The following is a 24,983-nucleotide window of genomic DNA, read 5'->3' on the forward strand; positions in this document are numbered from 1 at the left end:
CCCCCCCCCCCCCCATTGAAGATATAACTAATCTTAATCTCGATTTCTTATGAAAAGTACTAATAAGAAACTAGTCATACTTGTGGTTCGTTTGTAAAAATAATATACATAATCAACATTTTTTGGCTAAATATCAACATGTTTTTTTCCTCCATTTTCAGGAAGAAAATATATATAATGTGGCACCGACAGTTTATAATTATAATTTTCCATAAGAGCAGGTGGCCCAAGGATTTGGAGAAAATAGTACATAGAATGCAATTCCAGTCGAACATGGAATGTGACAAATGATGTTTTAACCCATTAATAAATGTTTTTTTGTTTCTCTTCTTTAAATTCCAGTTTTAGGTTTAAGCTAACACTTTCAAAATACGTAATGCTCATTTCTCAGCTTATTCATATATCGATTGTCGGCAAATGTATACATATGAATGTATAGTATATATACTTGAGGTGACAATGTGACATGATAGTCTCAATAAGTGCACATTTTGTCCTCTCGTAGCATTTTCTATATGGTCAATAGTGCATTAACAGAAGGAAAGACAAATGTTGAATAGTGGTGGGTGGATCCAGTTCTGATTATAGCTAGGGAAGAGTTAATGATTAGAATTGGAATATTAAGTATGTATTTAACGCAAGGGAATGAAACCATTGATATAAAAGATAGTACTCGCTCGGCAAAACATTACAAAAAATTGTAAACGGCTAAAAGGTATAATAAAACCAATGCGGTCAACAACATACATGTAAAAGAGAATAAACACAATGACGACAGTGAAACTTTGAAATTGTACGTGCAAAATGAAGTTAGCATTACACTAGTCATGAAGTAGAAGACAGAAGAACTAACACAGGGAAATAAATGTAAGGGTGATCCAATGTATACCAAATATATACATTTCATTCCCGAGAAAAATGAGAGTTGAGTCAAAATTACAGTGGTTACTAGTAGTATCTTTTTTTTTTACTACTGGTTGTAATTTTATTAGCTTTTGCCGACAATTTAATAATGGCCTTAGAAATATTTTTAAAGTTGACTTGAGCGCTAGGGTTAAATATGTGTTAAACGACTGCGTTCCATTCACATTACCAATTACTGACGCTTCACGCTTCAGACAATTGGAGTGGGACGACAGAGACTTCCAAAGCGACACATATTTTGTGGGTCCCTCACTTTGTAAAATTTTTTTTGGGTAGTTGATACTTCCAATTAAACATCTCAAAAACACTTTCACTGGTTTACTGGTACCTCTCTCTCTTCGTCTTCTTTCCACATACGCGTCTTCTTCTGCTTATTGTACATTTAGCCCCACTCCTTAACTATCTGCTGCTCTTCTTTCACTCTCTACTCTCTTGAATCTCTTCCTTTTCTATTTAATGTGAACCTGTGTGTGTGCACATTTGGAATAATAAGGAAAAGCCTGGTTTCAATCAAAACACTTTCTCCACACGGCTCTTCCCCCACAATCTTTCTTTTTAAAGCTTTTTTCTCCATTGCTCCCCTCTGAGATTCTTCTTTGGTAACTGCTCATGGCATGCTTTCATGGTAGTTGAAACGACCGAGTTTACTCGTTTGCGGAACTCGGAAGCTACCTCTCTCTGTCTCTAGACCGCGTGCCCGTGAATCCCTCATTGTATTTGGGAAGATGAATACTGGTGGTCGGCTCATAGCCGGTTCTCACAATCGGAACGAGTTCGTGCTAATCAATGCAGATGAGAGTGCCAGAGTAAGTTTTACCCTAAAAACTGAAACTTTTGTTTTTTTCTCTCTGTACCCATTGGTTCTAAAGTTCATTGTTCCGTGTAAAGGTTGTGCCTTTTTGTCCTTTTGGATATGGGTTTTACATTTACTCGTCAAAATCGATTAGGGTTTTTCATTTACAGTGATAGTTTGTGTCGGTGGGGATTGAAATTCTGAACTCATGAGTGGTTAATTCGTTCAATTGAAGCTGTGTCAAGCCCCAAATCTAACTGCTTTGTCTGAAAGAACAAAACTTTATAGTTAATTTGTCCTAATTGAGATACATTCTACGTGTATATTTGATTTAGTTTAGTTTTGGGTCTGCTGCTTTCTCTAACTGCTTTGTCTGAAAGAACAAAACTTTATAGTTAATTTGTCCTAATTGAGATACATTCCTATGTATATTTGATTTAGTTTAGTTTAGGTCTGCTGCTTTTCTGATGTGTAACTATTCTTATTACAGACAAATCTAACTGCTTAGTTTGAAAGAACAAACCTCTATAGTTAATTTGTCCTGATTGAGATACATTCTATGTGTATATTTGATTTAGTTTAGTTTTGGGTCTGCTGCTTTTCTGATGTGTAGTTACTACTCTCTTATTACAGATACGTTCAGTGGAAGAACTAAGTGGACAATCATGCCAAATCTGTGGAGATGAGATAGAGCTCTCAGACGATGGAGAGTCCTTTGTGGCGTGTAACGAGTGTGCTTTCCCCGTCTGTAGAACTTGCTACGAGTACGAGAGACGGGAGGGGAACCAGTCTTGTCCTCAGTGCAAAACCCGTTACAAGCGCATCAAAGGTGACCCTTAAAAACATATGTATGAGTATTAGTAGAAAGGTTTGTGTTATGTCCTACTCACAGAGGTTTTCTCAGGGAGTCCAAGGGTTGAAGGAGATGAGGAGGACGATGGAATCGATGATCTTGATTTCGAGTTTGATTATAAAAGTGGGCTTGGAGGATCTGAACAAGCTTCAGACACTTTCTCTCGCCGCAACTCGGAGTTTGATTTGGCTTCTGCTGCACACAGCTCTCAGATTCCGTTGCTTACTTATGGAGATGAGGTTTGGTTTCTTACTTACCCCCAACTATTCTCAGTTTTTTTTTTTTTCTTTCCCCTCATTTTGTTTTTTACTTTGTTAGGACGTTGAGATATCTTCAGATAGACACGCTCTTATCGTCTCTCCATCACCTTCCCAAGTCAATAGGTATCAAGCTCATTTCGCTGACCAGACTCGTAAGTCCTCTTCTTTTGGTTTTACTAATGTTTCCTTATTAGCTCAACTGAAAAGAACCTTGGCTATCGTGTCAGAAGTGTCCGCTGGGACGAAACTAATATTACATGATGTGGTTTCGGTCTGCTCTTACTAAGTTTTTTTTTTCTTTTTCTGGCACAGCACATCTAAGACCAATGGTACCACAAAAAGACCTTGCGGTCTACGGATACGGCAGCGTCGCCTGGAAGGATCGCATGGAGGAGTGGAAGAGAAAGCAAACCGAGAAGTTCCAGGTGGTTAAACACGATGGTGACTCCACCTTAGGCGACGGAGATGACGCTGAGATTCCAATGTAAGACAAGAAGAGTCACAAACCAATCCTTTGTTTCATAGTACTTAATAGAGCTTTTGATTTGATATTAGGATGGATGAAGGAAGACAGCCACTGTCTCGAAAAGTACCGATAAAATCGAGCATGATCAACCCTTACAGGATGCTGATCATCCTCCGTCTCATCATCCTCGGCCTCTTCTTCCACTACCGTATCCTCCACCCCGTCAAAGACGCCTACGCCCTGTGGTTAGTATCAGTCATCTGCGAGATATGGTTCGCTGTCTCGTGGGTTCTCGACCAGTTCCCAAAATGGTACCCCATAGAAAGAGAGACGTACTTGGACCGTCTCTCGCTGAGATACGAGAAAGAAGGGAAACCGTCCGAGCTGGCCGGGGTTGACGTGTTCGTGAGCACGGTGGATCCTTTGAAAGAGCCTCCGCTTATCACAGCCAACACTGTTCTGTCCATCCTCGCGGTTGATTACCCTGTGGACAGAGTTGCTTGCTATGTATCTGACGATGGTGCTGCGATGCTTACTTTCGAGGCGCTTTCGGAGACGGCTGAGTTTGCTAGGAAGTGGGTTCCGTTCTGTAAGAAGTATAGTATAGAGCCGCGTGCTCCTGAGTGGTACTTTTGTCATAAGATGGACTATTTGAAGAATAAAGTTCATCCTGCGTTTGTTAGGGAGCGGAGAGCTATGAAGGTTTGTTTGCTCATTTCTTTGGTTTTTTTTTGTTGCATAAGTTTTTTTTTGCCTTTTATTGGATATTAATAGCGTTTTTTTTTGGTGGTTGCAGAGAGATTATGAAGAGTTTAAGGTTAAGATCAATGCTTTGGTTGCGACTGCGCAGAAAGTGCCTGAAGAAGGTTGGACTATGCAAGATGGTACTCCTTGGCCTGGTAATAATGTTCGTGATCATCCTGGCATGATTCAGGTGAGTGACGTTTACTGTTTCATCTCTGTTCTGTGTGGTATACTTAGGCCTGCAGATTCGGTTCGTTCGGTTCAACATAAATCTTACCGATTTAACCTAAAGTAAAGTTCGGTTTGGTATTCTGTTAGTTCGGTTTTTGAAATCTCTACCAAAGTTTTTGATTTAGGTTAGATTTTGGTGTAATTTTGTTAAAATTTTGGATAAATTTGGTTAATTTGGGTTAAATTTGGTAACTCGGTTATTTCGGTTTGAAACTTAGTTAAGATCGGTTAGTCCGGTTTGGGTATTTGGCATGGTTTGGGTCTAATATTTTTTTTTAATGAAAACCGAAATAACTGATTGCAGAACCAAACCAAAAACCAAAACTTCTGACCGAACTAACAGAATTTCGGTTTGGTCCGGTTCAAAATCCCAAGTCTAGAGTATACTCTCAAAACTAATCTGTTTATTTTTTTACTTGCTTGTTTCTGTGGAAAGGTGTTCCTTGGAAACAACGGTGTTCTCGATGTTGAGAACCACGAGCTACCTAGGCTAGTCTACGTTTCTCGTGAGAAGAGACCCGGATTTGATCATCATAAGAAAGCTGGAGCCATGAACTCCTTGGTAAATAATTATACTTAAATCCTTAAGAGTGTATTCTTTGAATTGCCATATCTGATTCTGTCTTTTCATGTTTGAAGATACGAGTCTCTGGAGTTCTATCAAACGCACCTTACCTTCTCAACGTCGACTGTGACCACTACATCAACAACAGCAAAGCTCTCAGAGAAGCAATGTGTTTCATGATGGATCCTCAGTCAGGAAAAAAGATCTGTTACGTTCAGTTCCCTCAAAGATTCGATGGGATCGATAAGAACGACAGATACTCTAACCGCAACGTTGTCTTCTTCGATGTAAGTGTACACAGTTAGTATATATATATATATTTGCTTTTTATTAGTTAACTAACTTTTTGATCTTACACAGATTAATATGAAAGGTCTTGATGGATTACAAGGGCCGATATACGTTGGAACAGGATGTGTGTTCAGGAGACAAGCGCTTTACGGATACGATGCGCCGAAGAAGAAGAAGACTCCGCGCATGACTTGCAACTGCTGGCCTAAGTGGTGTTTCTTTTGCTGTGGTGGAAGAAAGAATCGTAAGGCGAAGACAGCTGATAAGAAGAAGAAGAAGAACAAGGAAGCTTCTAAGCAGATACATGCGTTAGAAAACATCGAAGAAGGTGCGACCAATAACGGTAATAAAACATTTGCTTTTCAACATCTATTTTTAGTTTGTTTATTACTGAACACTTTATTGTTTCTTTCTTGCAGTGAAGTCACCAGAGGCGGCGCAGTTGAAGCTGGAGAAGAAGTTTGGACAGTCTCCTGTTTTTATAGCCTCTGCTGGTATGGAGAACGGTGGGCTGGCTAGTGAGGCTAGTCCAGCTTCTCTCCTTAGAGAAGCAATCCAAGTCATTAGTTGTGGCTACGAAGACAAAACCGAATGGGGAAAAGAGGTAAATAGAGAGCTCTCTAAAACACTAACAACCCCTTTATGATACGGTTCTTGATTATCTTTAATGGTGTATTTGTGACATTAGATTGGGTGGATCTACGGTTCTGTCACTGAAGATATCCTAACGGGATTCAAGATGCATTCTCATGGCTGGAGGTCTGTTTACTGTACGCCGAAGATACCGGCTTTCAAAGGATCAGCTCCCATTAATCTCTCTGACCGTCTCCATCAAGTTCTTCGTTGGGCGCTTGGTTCTGTTGAGATTTTCATGAGCAGGCATTGCCCTATTTGGTACGGTTATGGAGGCGGTTTGAAAGGGCTTGAGAGGTTGTCTTACATCAACTCTGTGGTGTATCCATGGACCTCTATACCTCTTCTCATCTACTGTTCTCTTCCAGCTATATGTCTCCTCACCGGGAAGTTCATCGTCCCTGAGGTAACACTAAAAGCCTATCTTTAACTTCTGTAATAAGTATGAATCTTTATTGTTTAGTCTTTGAATTTTTGAATAAACCAAGTCCTCTTAAATTTGTCGAGATTTTTATACATCTAGCGAAAATAAAGAACAAACAGAAACCTCTCAATTTTTATTAATCAAATCTTAAAAATAGAATCCAAACTTAAATTTAAACGGCTATATATTAAAAAAATTATTATTCTACTTGATAAATAATTAACTAGATAATATATTGGAATCTCTGCATCAGTTCTTATGTTCTTTCTTTTCTTGTTGTTGCAGATTAGCAACTATGCAAGTATCCTCTTCATGGCCCTTTTTGCGTCGATAGCTGTAACAGGCATCCTAGAGATGCAATGGGGCAAAGTAGGGATCGACGATTGGTGGAGAAACGAGCAGTTTTGGGTGATAGGAGGCGTTTCATCTCATCTCTTTGCTCTCTTCCAAGGTCTCCTCAAGGTTTTAGCCGGTGTCAACACAAACTTCACAGTCACGTCAAAAGCAGCAGACGACGGCGAGTTCTCGGAGCTTTACATCTTCAAATGGACGTCTCTCTTGGTCCCTCCGACCACGCTACTGATCATCAACGTGGTTGGAGTCGTTGTGGGAATCTCTGATGCGATCAGTAACGGATACGACTCGTGGGGACCGTTGTTTGGGAGATTGTTCTTTGCTCTTTGGGTGATTCTACATCTTTATCCTTTCGTGAAAGGTTTGCTTGGGAAACAGAACAGGATGCCTACCATTATTCTTGTCTGGTCGATCCTTCTGGCTTCTATCTTGACGCTTCTTTGGGTGAGAGTTAATCCCTTTGTGGCTAAAGGTGGTCCAACACTAGAGATATGTGGTTTGGACTGTCTTTGATTGATACACAAGAAACGTTTTTCCACAGAGGTTAAGTAGAGAGGGAGAGTCTCACAAGATTTGTGTAACTGTGTTTTATTATTATTGGGGGAGAAAAACATATTAGATTGGAAAAGAAAATGGAATTAGATATGTAATGTTTTTCTTTTGGAAGGTGTTTGTATTGTAGATATAGAAGAAGGTTGTTGTCTATTTTGTTATTGTTATATATTTTTATGTGGGGAAAGTGATTCAAAGAGATGTTATATTATTAGTTCTTTCATTGAATATTTTGTGAAATCTTCTGCGTATTCGATATAAGAAGGATAATTGTTGAGGAAAGGATGTTTACTACCTGTGATCTTCTTGTCTGTAAATACGCAGAGTTAGTCTCTGTGAAGTGTGAACTTGTTGTCTGAAATGTTTTGGACTTCTAGTCCGTGATTATTCTCGTCCTGCTACTCGAGAGACTTTGGAACACGAATCAGTCAAAGTCAACACGACTCTTTGACTGGAATCTTTTGGAGCCAAAGTTCCAAACCTTGGCATTGTTTCATTTGTTTTTTTTTCATTCTTCACTTATTCGTAAATTCAAGTCAATAGACTCACTGAGAAAGTGAGAAATGAGAATATAGAAACTTTATTGTTTAAAACTAACTCAATGTGAATAAATTTAAAATTCGTTAAAAAAAAAAAACTAACTCAATGCATAATCATATTTCTTTAAATTAGTGTGCAATGTATCAAAATAAAAGAAAATAGAGTAAACACTTGCAGCAAATTTTATATAACCCACAAAATACTATTGCAATGATACAAAATTCGGTCTTTCATTTAGTTTGTATATTTAAAAAGGTCACTAAATCCTATTTGCATTTTTTATATAAACTGGGTTTACCAGTATCGTTTTGACTTTGCTTTTTAACTTGTAAAGAATATGGAAATTGTTCTTATGTGTTCACGTTACCATTTTTGCCTTATGCGTCAACATTTTGTCTGCCAAAGCATATTGAACGGCTAAATAATTGTATTTTATTTTTCTTTTTGTATTGTTCAGGTGAGAGCGCTTCGAAATTTAAGGTATTATAGTTAGTTAAATAACTAAATATAATTCTAATTTATAAAAGAAAGAGTCATCGAAAAGACAAAAGCTTACCCAAGGGGGTAAAGTAGATACGCGTTTCGTGACCAAGGCAAATAGGTCAAAATAAGCACTGAGACGACGATGGAGAGAGATAAATAGAGGGAGATTTCGCAGCACCAACGTCGTAGTTTCTCATGGCCTTCGAAACGTTTTTCAATATTACGTGATCCTCGAAGAAATCTACTACATATAAAAATAAAATAAATCGAACATACAATACCATTGCAAGAGAGAATTATTTTCAGAAAGAAACTTGATTTGTTTTCTTCCTAATATGGAGAAGAGGAGAAGAGAAGGTATGATAACGGAGGCAGAGATGGAGGCAGCTCAACATCTGATGGAGCTAAGCGACGAAGAGACTAGTCTCGATATAATCAAGAAGAGGAAGATTGAGGAATTATTCGGTAAAGATGATGTTTATCAAGATCAATGCACGAAAGAAATGGTGATCGTGAGAGTATTGTCATCGAACAAGAAGAGAAAGAAGATTAGGACGCTCGAGAGCATTTACAAGGCCACGCGACCTATGAGGGTCGTGATAAGATGATGAAACAACTCTCTTTTAGGTTTGATATCTTAGAGTTCTGTGTATTGCATTAGAATAATGGTCTTGTTTGAGCATTTGCATGGCGACGAGACCCACATATCATGATCGTCACTGGATGATGAAACAAACTAATGAAACTCAGGGATCTGTTATTACATTATCATCTTATTTGTTAACTCTTGTAGATAGTTCGATGAATATGAATGAAGGTTAAATGGTTTAAAAGAAATAAAAAGAATGATACAATTTTACCAACAAAAAAAGATGATACAATCAGTCAATGCACGTCATTTTATCAAACAATGTACCTAGTTCACAAATCGCAATTAGATATTCGTGAACGAGGTAGATATTTTTAAGATCATAAGAAATTGAGAGAGATAAAAGATCAACTGATCAATTATGATCGATGACTCACGGCTAGCTTTCCAACGCGTAGAAGTCTTTGTTAGTAATAATAATAAGCGTGTTGGGGTTTTATATTTGCACAGTTGATACTCTACCAACTATTTTGTACCTTTATAAATTTTTATCAGTTGTCCCATAATCGTTATAACAAGAAATACTAATTCTGGAATATAGTTGACGAGGTTTATATAATATAAAAACCAAAAATATATGTATTGACAATTAGGTCTGTGTTGTATATGTCACTCATGGTAATATGCAGGTCTGGGCGTTCGGATCTTCGGGTCGGGTTCGGGTCGGTTTCTTTCGGATCCGGGTCTTTCGGGTCCTAAATATTTAGACCTAATAGGTACTTAGAAATTTTTGGGTCGGATTCGGGTCGGTTCTTTTCGGATCCGGGTCGGTTCGGGTCTATAATTAAAATACCCATTAAATACCCGTAATTTTTCGGGTCCATATCGGGTCCGGGTCGGATTCGGGTATTTAGGATCTGAAAAGGACATGACATACCCAACGCGATCAAATTTAGTCGATATTTGTCATATATATCTAAAATTTTACAAAATAACTTAAATGAAACTATTAATAATTAAAATAAAACAGTTTAAACTCTAAATTTTACATTTTAAGGCTTCATATTACTTAAAAATGTTACAAAATAATAACAAATATTGTTAACAAAAGATATTTCAACTAAATCATAAAATAATATATATAAAATAGAACAAAAAAATCATAGTTTTAGATATACGTTTTTTTAAGTCGGGTACAAATCGGTTCTTATCGTGTCGGGTCTATTCGGGTTGGGTATTTTCGGTCCGGGTCTATTCGGGTCGGTTCCTTTCGGTTCCGGTTCTTTCAAATAAAAAAATATTTAGACCCAAAAGATACTTGTAAATTTTCGGTTCGGTTCTAAATCGGATATTTTTTTGTCGATTTCAGTTCAGGTTTTTGGATCCAGGTTAAAATGCCCAGGCCTCGAAATATGTGTGCTCGCACAGCCAAGTTGCCAAGGGTTTTAACTTTTCAAAAAAGCTAGTAAATATATAGAACGTTGGTTGAAGTATCTCGTCCATATCATAGTTTAAGAACGCCTTCGTGTCGTTGTGTTGTTCACTGTCTTCGGGTTCTTCCTTATGTACTAGTCTTGGCTCGGTTTCTAGTCTCAGATGATTCAAATCCCTTGTATATTAAAATAGAAGCATTGAATAAATGTATTTATAATATAATATACACGTAGCAGCCTCACAATGATTTGATAATAAGTATGTTAACGCGTTCACACTATATTCATAAATGTGTTTACACTATGTACTTTACGATTTTTTTAATATAAAACTCACATACATGGTTTCAATAAAACTCTGGATTTTTCGATTCGAATAAAAATAGATAATGAATCAAAGCCAAAATATATATATATATATATATATATATATATATATATTATTTTTATTGTTTACGGATAAAGTTGAGCAAAATATTCATAAATTTTGATTCGATTTCTTATCCATTTTGACTTGAACCAAAAAATATGGATATCCATAAGTCTACGAAACAAATCAAATATTAAAATACAATATCCAAAAAAGAAGCAAATCACAAATACCAATATTTTTAGGAACAAATATCTAATTCGATCTGTTATATGCATATATATACATATACGTAAATAATTATATATATACGTTATATATTACAGTTTATCTCAGTTTTACAATATTGAATTAAATTTATTATATTAGGTACTAGAATTTAAAAAGTTAAATAATGTTTTATTTTTGTAATAAAATGTTATTATTAAAATTTTCAATTATTTTAAAATTTTATTTTATTTACGGATCAAATCGGATATTCTTTAAAATTCTAAAACATTTTGGATATCCGAATCACCGAATATCTAGGTGGCTAAAGATCGAATCGACACAAATGCTTCCAAATATTCAGATATTCGATCTGTGCCCGCACCTATTTACGGATACAATTTTATTTTCTTTATATGTTAAAAATGACTAATGTCAAGGTCTTTTTTATTTTAAATTAATTTTTATTTTATATTTCATGTATTATTTTGAACAAAAATGTCATTTAATATTAATTAACAATATCTTTATATATTTGTCAACTATTTTTATATACTTTTACATAAACATACGTGTGCGCTTTGATGTGAGCACGTTGTAACTAAGTATTCACCACAACTGAAGTATCTAATTTTTTTTGAAAGTTGAAATATTTTTTCTTAATGCTTCTTTCACTACCGACCAAATTCTAGTGAAATGATTTATCTTAATAATTTTATTTTCTTTTTCTTAAACTATTATCTGTTTAGAAACTATTGGTTCGACATGACGACTATCTAAAATTCATACCATGAAAATAAATAAATAATATTAATTTTTGATTTTTACCGGAAAAAACCAAAAAATCAAACATTTTAACCGAATAAACTAAAATGAATATTAATTTAAAATAATTGTTATATTTTAGAAGATTAAAAACCAAAATAAAAAACTTAAAACCGTACCAATATCCAGATTAAACAGATTTAATGTTTTTTTATTTAAAATAATGAAACTAATAATCACATCCTGCGCAAAAGTGCAGGTATTACCTAGTTCATATACTAATGTAATCGCTATCATATGGTATCAATTGTTTTTACGTACTTCCTTTTTTTTTGTCAGTAAAACTAAGTTTAGAAGTTTTATTTTTTGTTAATATATACTTTGTAAACCTCAACATTCATTTCTTGAATAGCAAAAAAAAAAGAGGTTGAGAACGTCAGGTCGATTTTAGAATTGCAAGAAAGCAGCTAACACTTGATCAAAATAAAATAACTTTTGTAAGATCAATTCATATGTGAAAGCTACAACCAACGAAAACAGAATAAGAAAAGGTTTTCCGACAAGAAAGTCTACCAAAGACAGAGACCTGGCTTGCCTCCAGTTCACGCCTTCGCTTTGGCTTTGTATTCATGTGGAGGCGGCAATACAAAAATATTATTCATTTCAGTAAAACATAAGAAACAAATGAATAAAGAGCGTAAACTAAATTTTCTAAATTATAGAAACCATAAACTAAATTTTTTTCTATTTTTTTCCATAGATATGTTGTTAACTTTTAACCAAAAAAAAGTAATACAGCAACGATAATCTGAAAAAACAAATGGCTGATAAACCAAGTGGCAAAAACTCCACTAGTGTACAAAACCATACTACATTTTATGTCTTGTCAATGAAACAGCTGTTTCGAGTTTTTTCAATACAAAGTTGGTGATAAACTCAGCGAAGATCCTGAAAAGTTTCATGAAGAGCACCTGTTCAAGATCTTAGTACGGCTTTGTGGACCATGGTTTCTTTGTGAATCTGGTGGCAACTCTTTTCAACAAGATCTAGCAGCTTCTCCAAATTCACTGCCCACGAGTTAAGAATCTCGTTGCTGTCCTTTGCGACCTGGAAGCACACGATTCCTGATGGTCTGTCTATTTTTGCAATCAGTGCTTTCGACACTACCATCTCTGAGAGATGCTTCTCCGCCTCCTGAAATTATTCCCCAACCAAATACAAATTGTATAACGAGCTTAAGAAGTGAGAAGCGCATGATACAACCAGAGAGAGCAAGATCAATTACCTCAATGCTTAGGCATAAAAGCTCTGCAAGTCTCTTTAAGGTTATCCTTGAGTAGTACTTTGAGACAACGAGAATATTCTGCAGATTACAAAGAGAGGATCGAAAAATTAATGACAGCGACTGACGTAGCCAAGAGCAATTGATTCTCAAGGAGAGACTTACATGTTCAATGATTCTCAGCTTCAGATCTTCACCAGCTTTGTCACCCAAAGAGCCTCCAACCAGGCTTTTTTCTTTCTCAAACTCATCCTTGTATTTGTTCCAGAGAGCTGTCCATTGGATAACCTCCATCGTCACTACCTGTTTCAGAAGCATCCTGCAACCAATAAAATAAAACACACATGAGACTACTCAGAACCCATATGAAACCTTGATCAGTAAATGGAAATCAAAATTTATGGAGAAAGAAAAGTACTTGAAATCAGGGATTTCTGATAAATTCTTATCCTCCAACGTTGCATTGAGCAAGCTTGATTGCATTGGATCATGAGGTGCCAAGACCAAGAACCAGCAGATCTTCCTCAGGACCTAATGTTTGAAAGATCAAAGAGCAGTTATTCTTAAACTAACCATAGAAATGCATATTACACTAAACACCCAGTAAAAGGTATGTCGCTTACTGGAATCCACTGCTCCGGGGTTTCTTTAACAGAAGGGATGTCATATATTGCCTTGTAGCTACGGCAGATTTCGAGGTACTCATTGTTATGAGAATAATACCTACAAGGTTTGAGTATTAATATTGCACATCAGAAGTCAGTTGACACAGAACACAAATCAAGAACAGCAGAAGTTAAAGAAGTGCAAGAAGACCTTACCGAATCATGAGCTCATAGTAAATTCTCTTGAGCTCCAACAAAGTTGGTATATCAGCAGGAGCCTCTTCTACAATGTTCTCACCTTCCTTGGGTTTCTTGTTATCTTTCTTTGTATCCGCGTCAAACACTCTAGGGTTGATCTTCCTAGATAAGATTTGTGCACGGACATAGTCTTGACGATCCAAGCACAAGCGGACCTTTAAAATTCACCCAAAAAAAAAGCAATTAGCGCCACCAATGAAAACACCAGTAGATATTATTAAATCATAACATCAATATAGTAAAAGGCCTTACTTGTTCAAGGATAAAAGCAATTTTCTCAGTTTTTGCCATGGCGCCAAATGTCTCCACCTGTTATTCATCACCACAAGGATTAACTAGAGGACTTCCAGAGGATTAAGTAGCAAAATGAGGATAAGCTTACAGCAACTTCTTGCATTAAATCAGCAGCCTCAGCAATCTGACCCTGTTCTTCCTTAATCTTAGCAAGCTTCCTTGTCAGACGAGCCCTTTCAATCTCAACATATATCTGATACACATGCAAAGTTCAAATACAAAAGAATTACACAGAGTAATAAAGATATGATGAAGCTAACAAACAACATCAGTTTCTGAGCTCCGCACCTTTCCAGCAGACACATTGTTCAACGTCTTAATAAGCTCTATCTTAGTTTCTATATCTGGAGTCTGGTCGATATACTGCATAGCTTGCTGCACCATGGATTGCACAGCCTGCAAACAAAAATATTCACTTTTATCAGTTATCGCTTTGTATCATTAATTAAATTTCAATGAAATTCTGAAGAATGAAAGCGTTAAAATTGGGAGATGAAGTTAATAGACAAGACACTGAAACTAGGACCAATGTTTAGTAATAAACTGAAGCATGTATAACCATCACTATCTCCAACCAGACAACGACACAACTCAAACAACTGTAGTAAGTTGAATTAAACGGACAAAACGACACAATTTCAAAGTTTCAAAGACTGTAATAAAGTTTGAATTGAACATAATAAATGGCGAATACTCCTAAACTTTGCCTAGGCGATTCTGAAGCCAAACTAAAAATCGAAGTACCTGTTTGAGCTGACCACGTTTCTTGGAGAGATTGAGAATCTGCTCGTTGAGGAGCTTCCAGTCCTTGGCGTCGAAACAGAGCTGGAGAATCTCGGTAGCGGCTTTCCTTGTGCCGGCGACATTCTCGGCGAGTCTCATCTGCTTCTCTTCGTTCAGAAGCCGATCTACCGACGCCTGTAGCTTCCCGCTCTCTCCCTGAAAAATCCACACTATAAATCGAATGAGATTGCAAAAATTCGAAATTAGGAAAGGAAAAAGAACAGATCTGAGAAGTCGAAAACTCGCCATCTCTAAAGCACAACGAATCAGGCGAAAGCAAGTGTAGCTGAAACTCCGGTGACGGAACTGAGAAACTTGGAGAAAGGAATCGGCGATAGAGAAGAGAGATTATGGAGTTTGCCAACCCCTTGAACAAGAAAGCTCAGATTCTTCGATAATCCCTTTTTTTTCCTATAATGGGCCACTAATGGGCTGTTAACTGATTGTTTTGAGCTTCCTTGCAATTGGTTTGGTGGGCTTGTGGGCTTAGGAACAAGTTATTATTATTTATTTAATTTCTAATTATGTCTTCTTACCGTAACTTTTATAACTGTTCTACTTCTCTGCGTTGGCTTAATAAATTTCTCTTCTTCACTTCGGTTCCGTTGTTGACAAAAGAGGAGAAGAGACGAGAAAGAAAAGCTGAGGATTCGATTTCCTTCTGCCATGTCTGGAGAAGAAGAAGAGAACGACGCCGAACTCAAGATCGGAGACGGTACCTTACCTCTCTCTATTCCCTTCTCCATTCAAAATTAAGGGGTTTTTCTTCTTTTCGTTCGAATTGATCTTAGTCCAATACAGACTCTTTTTGATTGAGCTTACCCCTTTTTCAATTTCGCACTGAAAATTGATGGGTTTTCGTTTGTTTTGGCAAATTAGAGTTTTTGAAGGCAAAGTGCTTGATGAACTGTGAAGTGTCTTTGATCCTTGAACACAAGTATGAACAGCTTCAGCAAGTCTCCGAGGATCCCATGAATCAAGTTTCTCAGTTAAATCTTTTTAAAAAAGTTTTGTGCTTTTAAAAGATTCACTGTCAAATTAGCAATCAAGAGATACAGGAGCTGTTGGTACTAGTAGTGTTTATGCCAATTTCATTATATGTGGGGAATAAAATCAATACTTTATTGGTGATTGACTTGTGTTTTCTCCTTGCAGAGTGTTTGAGAAGTCCTTGCAGTATGTGAAGCGGTTTAGCCGGCTACAAGAATCCTGATGCTGTTAGACAAGTTCGAGAGTATCCTCCTTCTGTGATTTGTTTATTCATATTTTATAACCAGTGGTTGCTTTGACATACTTGCATCTTTATTAGAATGAATGCATTGATTCTGCTTTGATTAGCACTGAACCCATGAATGAGAGAGTTTAAAGTCACTGGTTCACTTCTTTAGTTTTTGTGAGAATATGCCGTATGATTTTGAGTCAAAATTTTTGACTGTAGCATGTTTTACCTTAATTGAAGTTTTGCAGGATCCTGAGCAGACATCAGCTCACTGAGTTTGAGGTAAGATTTTTGAGATTGGATTTTTTTTTGTCGTCAGCTAAGTCGTTAAGAGACATAAGGCTTGAAACCATTGGTCTTGTTGTTGAACAGCTCTGTGTTCTTGGCAATCTCTGTCCTGAAACTGCTGAAGAAGCAGTGGCAATGGTTCCTTCTCTCAAGGTAAATTAAAAAATCATTCTACCTTCTCTGTTCCTAGAACGAACACATAGCCTTGTTATGTCTTTAGTGCATTTTCGATGATGTAAGCTTCTGTTTTGTGTAGACAAAAGGAAGAGCTCACAGTGATGAAGCAATTGAGAAGATGCTCAATGTGCCCAATGTGCCAATACGCCCGGGTTCGAAGCCTCACGCTGCAAACAATTCTCTCGGGCCACTGGGGCATTATTACATGGAGCTCGTCAGCGCCAGGGGGGGATTAGTCCCTTGGGCCTAGAAAGCCTTTGGGGAAACCCTGAATTCCTTAAAATTCAAAAAAAGAAGATGCTCAATGATCTCTCCCTTGTCAAGAGATTCGAGTAGTTGCAGAAAGCTCTCAAGATCTAAGATTATAAACATGTTTCAGGGTGCTACATTCACCTTCTAGCTAATTTTCATGTCTAAAATTATAAAGCTTTCATTCTCAGAATCTCTGTAATGACATCATCATGTTAAATGAATGTGGTTTACAATTGGCTGATCTAAGTTTTCGTGTAATTAATTCGTAAATTGAATTAGTAAAAATAACTACAGATTACAAGTGAAGAAAAGTAATCTCCAAATTAAAAACTCGCAAGCTTAAGGTAATAACTAGTTTATTGATATATATCACTCTTTTTAATAAAGAGCACCGAATCAATAGATCTTCAGACTTCAACATAATTATTATATTTACCCTAATTAGAATGTGTAATCATATTATATGAAGTAAGTAAATCAGTAAGGATCTTCTTCATTGATCACAAGCTCAAAAAGAACAAGTTTTCTTTCCATCACCGGTTAGGGCATTAAAGTAGAAAAACCCTACAAAATTTAATGGATAAACTCTACTTAATTAGTATCACTAATTCACTATACACTTTAGCTCCTATAAAAGAATTGTCACATTTATCAAACCTTCTTCGTCATTTCCGATTCACAAATATCACAAAGAGATGAAAGCTATGAAACTCATGGATGGCTTGGCGTAAATGATCTTGACTCTAGAGGTAAGTGTTTCTGTTAGTATATACTTTTCAACAATGAAACAGAACAAGCCATTGTTTAATCATCACTAAAAATTGTTATAAAAAAAATAATCATCAATAAAAATGTATTTATTTTACTTTGTGCAGAGTATTTTTCTCAAGAAATATTTTTAAAAATGAACCAAGAAAGTCTGCAGATTTATCAACTGTGGAGACTTGCTGTCCAAGAAAGAGACGAAGCAAGAGAACATCTGAAACATTCACTTGCCGAACTCTCTCAACTAAGGGAACTCTATAACGCTGTACTGTTGTCTGAACAGCAACAAATGACCACTTATTACCCCGAAGCCACTGATCAAACTACATGTCATCAGAGCTGTAACTACAATCACTTCCCCGGCGACTCTCCGTCACCGTCGGATCTCGTCTCTAACCTAAGTGTTGATTCAACTCCACTTGATCTCAGCTTCCGTTCAAATCAGAGCCGTGTTGGTGTTGAGAGTACGAGAGATTATGAAACCGTTGTGCTGGAGATGATAGGAGGAACGCTGCCGGAATACGGTAAGTTTTTGCAAGCTGTTAGTGAAGTTGGATCGTTGGTTGAGTCATTGTTCATAGCCGGTCCGGTTCCGAAATGGATAAATCCTCCGGTTTTATTGTCTAGTCAAAGACCGGTTATGAGTAATCATATCACAGTAAACTGGAACAATGGTGGTTTGGAGTTTGGTTCGCTGATGCAAAACCGGTCTTTCCCTGTTTGATGTCTGCATGAAATGTGACCCCAAGAAAATGTTATGCATGATTTTTTCCTGTTGGTACATGTGATGTTTTAAGTTATTTTGTGTTGCTAAAGAATTTATTTGATCCAATAAAATAATTCAATTAAAATTAGGCTGGGGCAAGTCAACAATTCTTTAGGTAACATTGAACCATCCTTTTATTTATGGGTTAGTGCTAGTAAACTTTATTCGTACAAATTGTACATCAAGTTGATATGGCCGAGTTGGTCTAAGGCGCCAGATTAAGGTTCTGGTCCGAAAGGGCGTGGGTTCAAATCCCACTGTCAACAAACATTTTGTTTTATAAACACATTTGGACCTTCTGTAATAGGCCTTTTCATGGATGGACTGTGGATGTTATCAAGTCCGATGATTTTTCCGGTCTACCCATGACCCGAGATATCAATCACATAACGGGAAACATGAAATTACCGAATAGATTCGACCGATAGGGTGTTACACTTGGACAAATTCAATAAGTATACATTGATAGTAACTAGATGCTAGCTGAAAGTTGACCAAGAATTATTATAAAGTGACTTCAACCCTATTAAGGATGCGATTAGTCTCTTCGAAGCATAATTATAAGAAAGAGTAAGAGATGGAGAGAGAAGGAAGAAGAGTGACCAAGAATTATTAGTTACTTCAACTCTATTAATGATGCGATTAGTCTTTCCTAAGCATAATTGTAAGAAAGAGTAAGAGATGGAGAGAGAATGAAGAAGAAAAAACTGAGTTTCTTCTTATCTACGCATCTCTTTTATATTTCAAATCTCTTTTATATTCATCCATGCTGTCCAGTACGTTTCCAGGCGTGAAGCCAACTCCAATAGAACACAAAAACACTAAATTCGATGTGGTTTCATCTCCAATAGAATACTAAAAATGACACCATTTCACCAAATTAGGTGCATAATGAATAGTATTATACCAAATTAATCACACCAAATATATTTTATTATATTTCATTTAATGATATAGTTCAATTATTATTATTAATCAATTCAAATTTGTAATTAAACATAAATATATTGTATTATTTGTATTTTTAGATTATTTTTACATAATTAAAATATTTTTTTTCTTTTTTTTTCAAATGAGAAATCACAAAGTGATTATTATCATTTACTTTATATTGTAAAAAATAATATATCATAGAACTTTTATATTATTTTCAAATAAAAATTACTAACAGATTATTATCATTTATTATTATTATTATTATTTATTTTATATTATAATGTATTTTTATTTTAAGATATCGATTATAATCTTTAGTCAAGTTATTTTAATCAGTAATGAAAAATCAATAATATTACATTATTGTAATGTTAGATTTAATAGTAAATAATTAAAACTTTATGTGATACTATTAAATTCACCAAACAATAAAATAACATTCTTATTTTTTTTATTTTATAATATAGTTAAACTTGTATTACTAACTAACACAAATTTTATCAAAATAAATATATAATTTTGTTACGTGCTTTTCATAATTAATAGTTTGTAATTTTTAATATAATATTATATATAAAATAAATACACAAAATTTATAATATTGTTAAACCAAAAATATAAATGTAAATAAATTTAATAAACATACAATTACAATAATTTAACAAAAATAATATTTAAGTGTGATAAAACAATTATTTATTAATTTCAAATAATAAAAGTATAAAAACTACTAAAACTGAGAACATCAAATAATATATAATATTATCTTTGGTGTAATATTAGGTGTCATGGTTGGGTATGACAAAAAAAATTTGACACTAAAACATTAAATTTGCTGTAATTTCAACACTAAATTTGATGTTATAGTTAGAGATTCCGTAAGATCTAATGTTATTGAATAATTAGTAGTACTAGCTGAAGTAGGCTTGACCTTCTCCCGCATGTACTGCAGTAGATGCTCATGTTTTCGGTTGTCATCGATTCTGCAAAGAAAGCAAAATCAAGAGGGCCGGTTACAACATTGTAGGAATGAAACTCTTCCTCCTTAAAGTAGATGAGGTGTCAAACACATCACTAATCTCAATTTACTAATGCTCCTTGACAACATCACAACTCCAAAAAACCAATTTTTATAGCGGAAAGACTTTGCTCAAGATATTGCAACTAACTAACTGACGACTAACGAAAACAGAAAAGTCTGATCTTCTCCTTTGCTTCCTCTGTTTTCTCTCTATCTCCGTCCTTTCTCTTCAATTCTGCCGGAGGGGCTTCTGCCTTCCTCCTCTTACGCTCTCTATCTCCTCTGCTTCGTCTATGTCGCACTTACTCTCTCTGTTTCATCTCGTCACAAATGGAGGGCCAAAAGCAATAGTTTGAGCATGTAGAGGAAACTCTTGATTTTGATGATTTGAACCATGAGGAGGAGCTGAATACACTTATGGAAGAAATGGTTGAGCCACCACATCCACAGGCTGAGATCATGGATCAGAAGCAAGCTAGAGAGTACAAAATCTATAACCCAAGCTCCTTCTGATACTGAGCACATAGTGGCAGCGCTTGATCTTGATGATTTCTTGAACAATTTTTTCACTTTTATTCCTTAGCCGCTTTATCAATCTGGAAACAATATATGATAACCCTTCTTCTAAATCCTAATGCTCAAATTAATATTTATTAAAAGAATCCACTTAGTTATCAATTTAGGCCCACAATTTTTTCAATTTTTTTTTCTTTCATTTTCATATTAATTAAATAATATCCCAAGTAGAAAGTTTCTATTGATTATGGCTGATAAAATCTTATAATATTGTCGTTTATGTCTTCAAGAGCTTCTTCCTGGCCTTCTAATTCAGCTTCAAGATCTTCTTCCTGGCCTTCTAATTCAGCCATCAGCTTTGGAAAGTCATTTCTTCAAAACAAAATATTGCAAGCAAAACAAATGATATTGTAAAATTACAATTTAGACAAATAACTTACAAGTTCTTTAGTTGCTCTCTTATTGTTTGTACTACCATTCTCTATGTCTTAGTTGTTTCTGAAGCTGCAAGTGCACTTTCTATGTCTATTTTACTCTTTTCAAGTGCTAGTCAATTAACATGTTGGCATGAGACACCAGGTGTTGCTTTAGTTTCTGTGAGTTAATAGCTTGATGTTTTGAGCTTGAAGCTAGGCTTCTAGGTTGGTCTTGTGCTGCTTCTAGGTTGGTCTTGGTCAGATGAGTCTGAGCCGATGATGAAAAATTGAAACTCTAGACTTCCATTGAAAAGACACTTACGAACCAAAGAGGTTTACTGAGCTTCTTTTTTAATTTTTGTTACGAAGCTCATGTGCTATCAAGTCTAGAAAAAAATTAGAGAAAATAAAATAAAATTCTTGTGGAATGCATATGTGTTGAGGTAGACACCCTCATGCTCGGGTAGACACCCTCATGCTCGGGTAGACACCCTCAAAAATGAAGAAAATGTACTATTATTATATAGATTTATTTGAACAATCAGAGATTATTCTCTCGTCAGTTTCAACGACAGACAAGTCTTTTAGCAGGAAAAAAACTAACAGTCAATGTTTTTTTATTGTTTTGCTAATTAAAAAAAAACATGTTTTACACCCGCAGATAATTAAACTTTAATCGGGAAGTTCAACGTAATGAATGATTCAAAGCAGTGTGAAATGACCAGTACCAGGAAGTCCAGGACCAATTGATACGCCTACCCTGTATCTACTTGCTGGTTATTGACTATATTGAGTCAAATTATTTTATTTTTTTTATAGGAAAAACACCCACTCGTTTTTTAAATATAAATCTGAACTTGTTGAAAATAATGTGGGGAGTGACTAATCTTTTTGGGGGACGGTGCAACTAGGGGTGCGTCGTTGAAAATATTACTTTGACATTAAACGAACGCTAACGTTCGACTTTGTACGTATGAGTGGTATGACCATGGGTTTGCGGTTTGCCGCTTAACTCCACTTATTAATTGTTGAACAGAAACGATACATCCGAAAAAAACAATGAAAGTAATCACTCTACAAAGCGAACGTCAACAAATAAGAACGTACTTAAAAAACCATAAGCAATATATGTTTTTCCAACAATTTAAAAAAACCGATAGGGCACCAGTATACGTATATAAAAACCGATAGGGCACCAGTTCGTCGGGCTTCGAGCGTGTGATGGTTCTCGTGTTATTGACCGTTACATCTAGCGTTCGGCCTTCGCTCACATCCCAGCACTACATGGGCTTGATTGAGCTTCTTGTGGTGGTGTGTGAGGCAATTGTGTGCAGAATGAGCTCAGTTTATGGAGTACGGAAGTTGCGGTTCGTTTTGCTCAGTTCGACATCTTGTACAGGTCGTATCCGGACCTAATAAATGTTCGGTTTGGTTATTGAAGGTGTGGTAGGTCGCTGTTGTTGCTATTTGTTCGTGTGGACATGTGTTTTGATACTCTCGGCGAGCTGTTTTCAGATGGGCCATTATCTTTAAGAGTGGATTCATCAGAGAGGCCAAAATTACCGAGTTTCGACTCTCGGTTGAACCTGGTTCATCTTTTTGGGCAAGTTGATGGTGCGGATTTAGTTGTGTCTCGGAGTTGCGGATTGTGGTTGTTGTATCTGTCTTGCCTTTCGTAAATAGATCGAGTTTGTATTTAGTTTTTTTTTCTTGTTTTCTGATTCGTGTTATCCTCCGTAATTCTGTCAAAAACATACAACTTGGTAATAATATCTTTAACATTTTTACCAAAAAAAAATAAAATAACATTTAAACAGAACATGCAAAGCTACGAAAAGACGCGCCAAGTGAGCTGTAATTATTAGACTAATCTTATATTAACATGGTCATCTACCATTTTGCCTCTTTATATATATTTTAAAGGGAACTCAAGTCGGTCATTCTCTCACCTAGCTCAATCGAAAAAGATGCAGCGAGATGGAAGAAGAGAAGGAGTTTCTTATTATCTCTGGTTGCCTTTCAAGTTCATTCACCAAACTCTCCGATCTCTCTTACTCAAGCTTTTCGGTCTGCGTTCTCCTTCTCGCCATACTGCAGCTTCTCTGGTAGGTGCTCTAATTATATTTTCAGATGGATATGAAGGTTCATGTGATTTTAGATCTCGTCTTCTTTGAACATGAGATTCCTACTTCCAATAATATGTTTTTTTAGATCGTATACACCAAATTATCATACTCATAACAATGATTTATTTTCAACACAATTTAATTGAAACAGATGATTTTTTTTCTAATTATAATCTTCTTTAATATTCAAGTATTAGTGGCACACTACTAGAGGTAGTATTTGTCTCATTTGACATGTTGAACTACTTTACTATTAAAATAAAACTGTAGATCTAAATGAGTTTTTGGTGCTCTATAAAAAGAATGAATTTAAAATCAATTATCAGTAATATTGAAATTTTAATAAGATACAGTAGATTCATGAAGAAACCTTATCTTCAGCCTTAGTGCAGCTGACACAAAACCCCCATTTGCTTATTTATATAAAACAAAGACGTAAAAAGTCTAATTAAGAAAAAAAAAACAAATTACTCACAACAGGAAGAGGAGGTAGAAGTTGAGGTTGTGCAAGTGACATCGAGGGGACTTCCACCAAAGAAGCTGCAGCAGAAGCCGAGAGGCAGTTCCGGCAAGCCAGGAAGTATCAACAAGAAGCCTCGCTAAGTATAATATAATTTACGGATAAATTATTGTTTACATTTTCTTCTAATTAGTGTAAGGAAATGTGTTGATGTTAATTCTCGAAGATTGCAAGTTGTTGTAAAATAACTTATTAATTTATAGTGTCGAAAAATTTAAATAAGAACGAAAATTTCTCCCCGCAAAAAGAAGATATACAATAAATATGCAATAGAGAATATTTATTATAAAGAGGGAGAAGAGAGATGAGATGTAATGATTCTTTGATTGTAAACTCTTCTTCTTATTTTGTTCTACAAAAGAGTGAGATGAGTGATGGTATTTATAGTGAACAACAATACATAAAATAACAAAGATGGTGTTTAGTTTGGTAAATGAGTGGGTGATCATAGTGCTTGATGAGTAGATGATCATAGTGATTGAGTTGGTAAAAGAGTGGATGATCATTTCAATGTTTATCTTATAATACTCCCCCTTGATCATCCATCTTGTATTACGTAGTGCCTCGTTAAAAACCTAGTCATGGAAAACCCAATGGGAAAAACCATAGTAAGGTAAAAAGAGTACAACTACGTAAGCTCCCCCTCGAATGAGCAATCATAGATCCTTCTGATGGCGCATTCCAATGTTATGGACATGTTTTCTGAATACCGAGGTAGGTAGTGATTTTGTGAAGAGGTCGGCTGCATTGTCGCATGATCGAACATATCTTTACATCGATCTCTTTATTCTTCTCGAGCTCTTGAGTGTATGAGAAGAACTTCGGAGGTATATGTTTGGTTCTATCGCTTTTGATATATCCTTCCTTTGTTTGAGCAACACATGCTGCATTATCTTCATATAGAATAGTTGGCTCCGTATTTTCGCCAATCCCACTGCTTGAACAGATGTGTCGGCTTATTGATCTTAGCCATACACATTCTCTACTTGTTCATGGAGTGCAATGATCTCAGCGTGATTTGAAGAAGTAGCAACAAGTGTCTGCTTCTGAGAACGCCAAGATATGGCGGTGCCTCCAATTGTAAAAACATATCCTGTTTGGGATCGAGCTTTGTGTGGATCTGACAAATAACCTGCATCTGCAAAACCAATCATTTGACCTTTTGAACTTTTAGGATAAAACAAGCCTAAATCAGTTGTTCCTTGAAGGTAACGAAAGACATGTTTAATTCCATTCCAATGTCTTCGTGTAGGAGACGAACTGAATCTCGCTAAAAGATTAA

At 35.8% G+C, this 24,983-nt stretch overlaps 5 protein-coding genes, 1 non-coding gene and 1 pseudogene across 7 annotated transcripts; 6 read left to right on the forward strand and 1 right to left on the reverse strand.

The window, feature by feature from the left end:
- Positions 1 to 1,251: 1,251 nt before the first annotated feature.
- Positions 1,252 to 7,320, forward strand: LOC106334772 (cellulose synthase A catalytic subunit 5 [UDP-forming]). Of its 2 annotated transcripts, none has more exons than XM_013773129.1 (13): positions 1,252 to 1,730; positions 2,351 to 2,546; positions 2,622 to 2,809; positions 2,889 to 2,982; positions 3,143 to 3,314; positions 3,386 to 3,998; positions 4,093 to 4,230; positions 4,708 to 4,833; positions 4,911 to 5,123; positions 5,197 to 5,470; positions 5,547 to 5,731; positions 5,816 to 6,166; positions 6,470 to 7,320. In XM_013773129.1, exons 1-13 carry the CDS (start codon positions 1,650 to 1,652, stop codon positions 7,049 to 7,051), a joined length of 3,213 nt encoding a protein of 1,070 aa, XP_013628583.1. In that variant the 5' UTR covers positions 1,252 to 1,649; the 3' UTR covers positions 7,052 to 7,320. The 2 variants fall into 2 exon arrangements, with proteins under 2 accessions (XP_013628583.1, XP_013628584.1); XM_013773130.1 differs by having other exon boundaries at positions 5,197 to 5,455.
- Positions 7,321 to 7,915: 595 nt separating this feature from the next.
- On the forward strand, positions 7,916 to 8,936 carry LOC106334774. The gene has a single exon (XM_013773131.1). It carries the CDS (start codon positions 8,449 to 8,451, stop codon positions 8,719 to 8,721), a length of 273 nt encoding a protein of 90 aa, XP_013628585.1. The 5' UTR covers positions 7,916 to 8,448; the 3' UTR covers positions 8,722 to 8,936.
- Positions 8,937 to 12,281: 3,345 nt separating this feature from the next.
- On the reverse strand, positions 12,282 to 15,064 carry LOC106336106 (26S proteasome non-ATPase regulatory subunit 12 homolog A). Its single transcript, XM_013774833.1, has 11 exons — positions 14,946 to 15,064; positions 14,661 to 14,855; positions 14,205 to 14,312; positions 14,005 to 14,109; positions 13,875 to 13,931; positions 13,581 to 13,777; positions 13,383 to 13,482; positions 13,178 to 13,290; positions 12,925 to 13,078; positions 12,763 to 12,840; positions 12,282 to 12,671 (listed from the first exon to the last, which is right to left on the reverse strand). The coding sequence occupies exons 1-11, from the start codon at positions 14,946 to 14,948 to the stop codon at positions 12,453 to 12,455; spliced, it is 1,329 nt and encodes a 442-aa protein (XP_013630287.1). The 5' UTR covers positions 14,949 to 15,064; the 3' UTR covers positions 12,282 to 12,452.
- Positions 15,065 to 15,160: 96 nt separating this feature from the next.
- On the forward strand, positions 15,161 to 16,867 carry LOC106336107 (annotated as a pseudogene).
- A 672-nt stretch (positions 16,868 to 17,539) lies between these two features.
- LOC106329632 lies at positions 17,540 to 18,124 on the forward strand. The gene has a single exon (XM_013768317.1). It carries the CDS (start codon positions 17,540 to 17,542, stop codon positions 18,122 to 18,124), a length of 585 nt encoding a protein of 194 aa, XP_013623771.1.
- Positions 18,125 to 18,351: 227 nt separating this feature from the next.
- Positions 18,352 to 18,432, forward strand: TRNAL-AAG. The gene has a single exon. It is a non-coding gene; the product is annotated as a tRNA-Leu (tRNA).
- Positions 18,433 to 22,984: 4,552 nt separating this feature from the next.
- LOC106333683 (elicitor peptide 4) lies at positions 22,985 to 23,939 on the forward strand. Its single transcript, XM_013772096.1, has 2 exons — positions 22,985 to 23,160; positions 23,662 to 23,939. The coding sequence occupies exons 1-2, from the start codon at positions 23,023 to 23,025 to the stop codon at positions 23,782 to 23,784; spliced, it is 261 nt and encodes an 86-aa protein (XP_013627550.1). The 5' UTR covers positions 22,985 to 23,022; the 3' UTR covers positions 23,785 to 23,939.
- Positions 23,940 to 24,983: the final 1,044 nt, after the last annotated feature.

The sequence above is a fragment of the Brassica oleracea genome, chromosome C3, assembly GCF_000695525.1.
Source record: "Brassica oleracea var. oleracea cultivar TO1000 chromosome C3, BOL, whole genome shotgun sequence".
Taxonomy (NCBI): domain Eukaryota; kingdom Viridiplantae; phylum Streptophyta; class Magnoliopsida; order Brassicales; family Brassicaceae; genus Brassica; species Brassica oleracea.

Bases quoted from the DNA above. Each gene is read 5' to 3' on its own strand.
- LOC106334772 (XM_013773129.1), top strand. From the start codon at position 1,650: ATGAATACTGGTGGTCGGCTCATAGCCGGTTCTCACAATCGGAACGAG. The intron at 2,983-3,142 runs GTAAGTCCTCTT...TTTCTGGCACAG, and splicing joins TCATTTCGCTGACCAGACTC to CACATCTAAGACCAATGGTA. The intron at 5,124-5,196 runs GTAAGTGTACAC...GATCTTACACAG, and splicing joins GCAACGTTGTCTTCTTCGAT to ATTAATATGAAAGGTCTTGA.
- LOC106334774 (XM_013773131.1), top strand. From the start codon at position 8,449: ATGGAGAAGAGGAGAAGAGAAGGTATGATAACGGAGGCAGAGATGGAG.
- LOC106336106 (XM_013774833.1), bottom strand. The intron at 13,483-13,580 runs GTAAGGTCTTCT...CAAACCTTGTAG, and splicing joins TACTATGAGCTCATGATTCG to GTATTATTCTCATAACAATG. The intron at 12,841-12,924 runs GTAAGTCTCTCC...TGTAATCTGCAG, and splicing joins AGCTGAGAATCATTGAACAT to AATATTCTCGTTGTCTCAAA.
- LOC106329632 (XM_013768317.1), top strand. From the start codon at position 17,540: ATGAACCAAGAAAGTCTGCAGATTTATCAACTGTGGAGACTTGCTGTC.
- LOC106333683 (XM_013772096.1), top strand. From the start codon at position 23,023: ATGCAGCGAGATGGAAGAAGAGAAGGAGTTTCTTATTATCTCTGGTTG. The intron at 23,161-23,661 runs GTAGGTGCTCTA...TACTCACAACAG, and splicing joins GCCATACTGCAGCTTCTCTG to GAAGAGGAGGTAGAAGTTGA.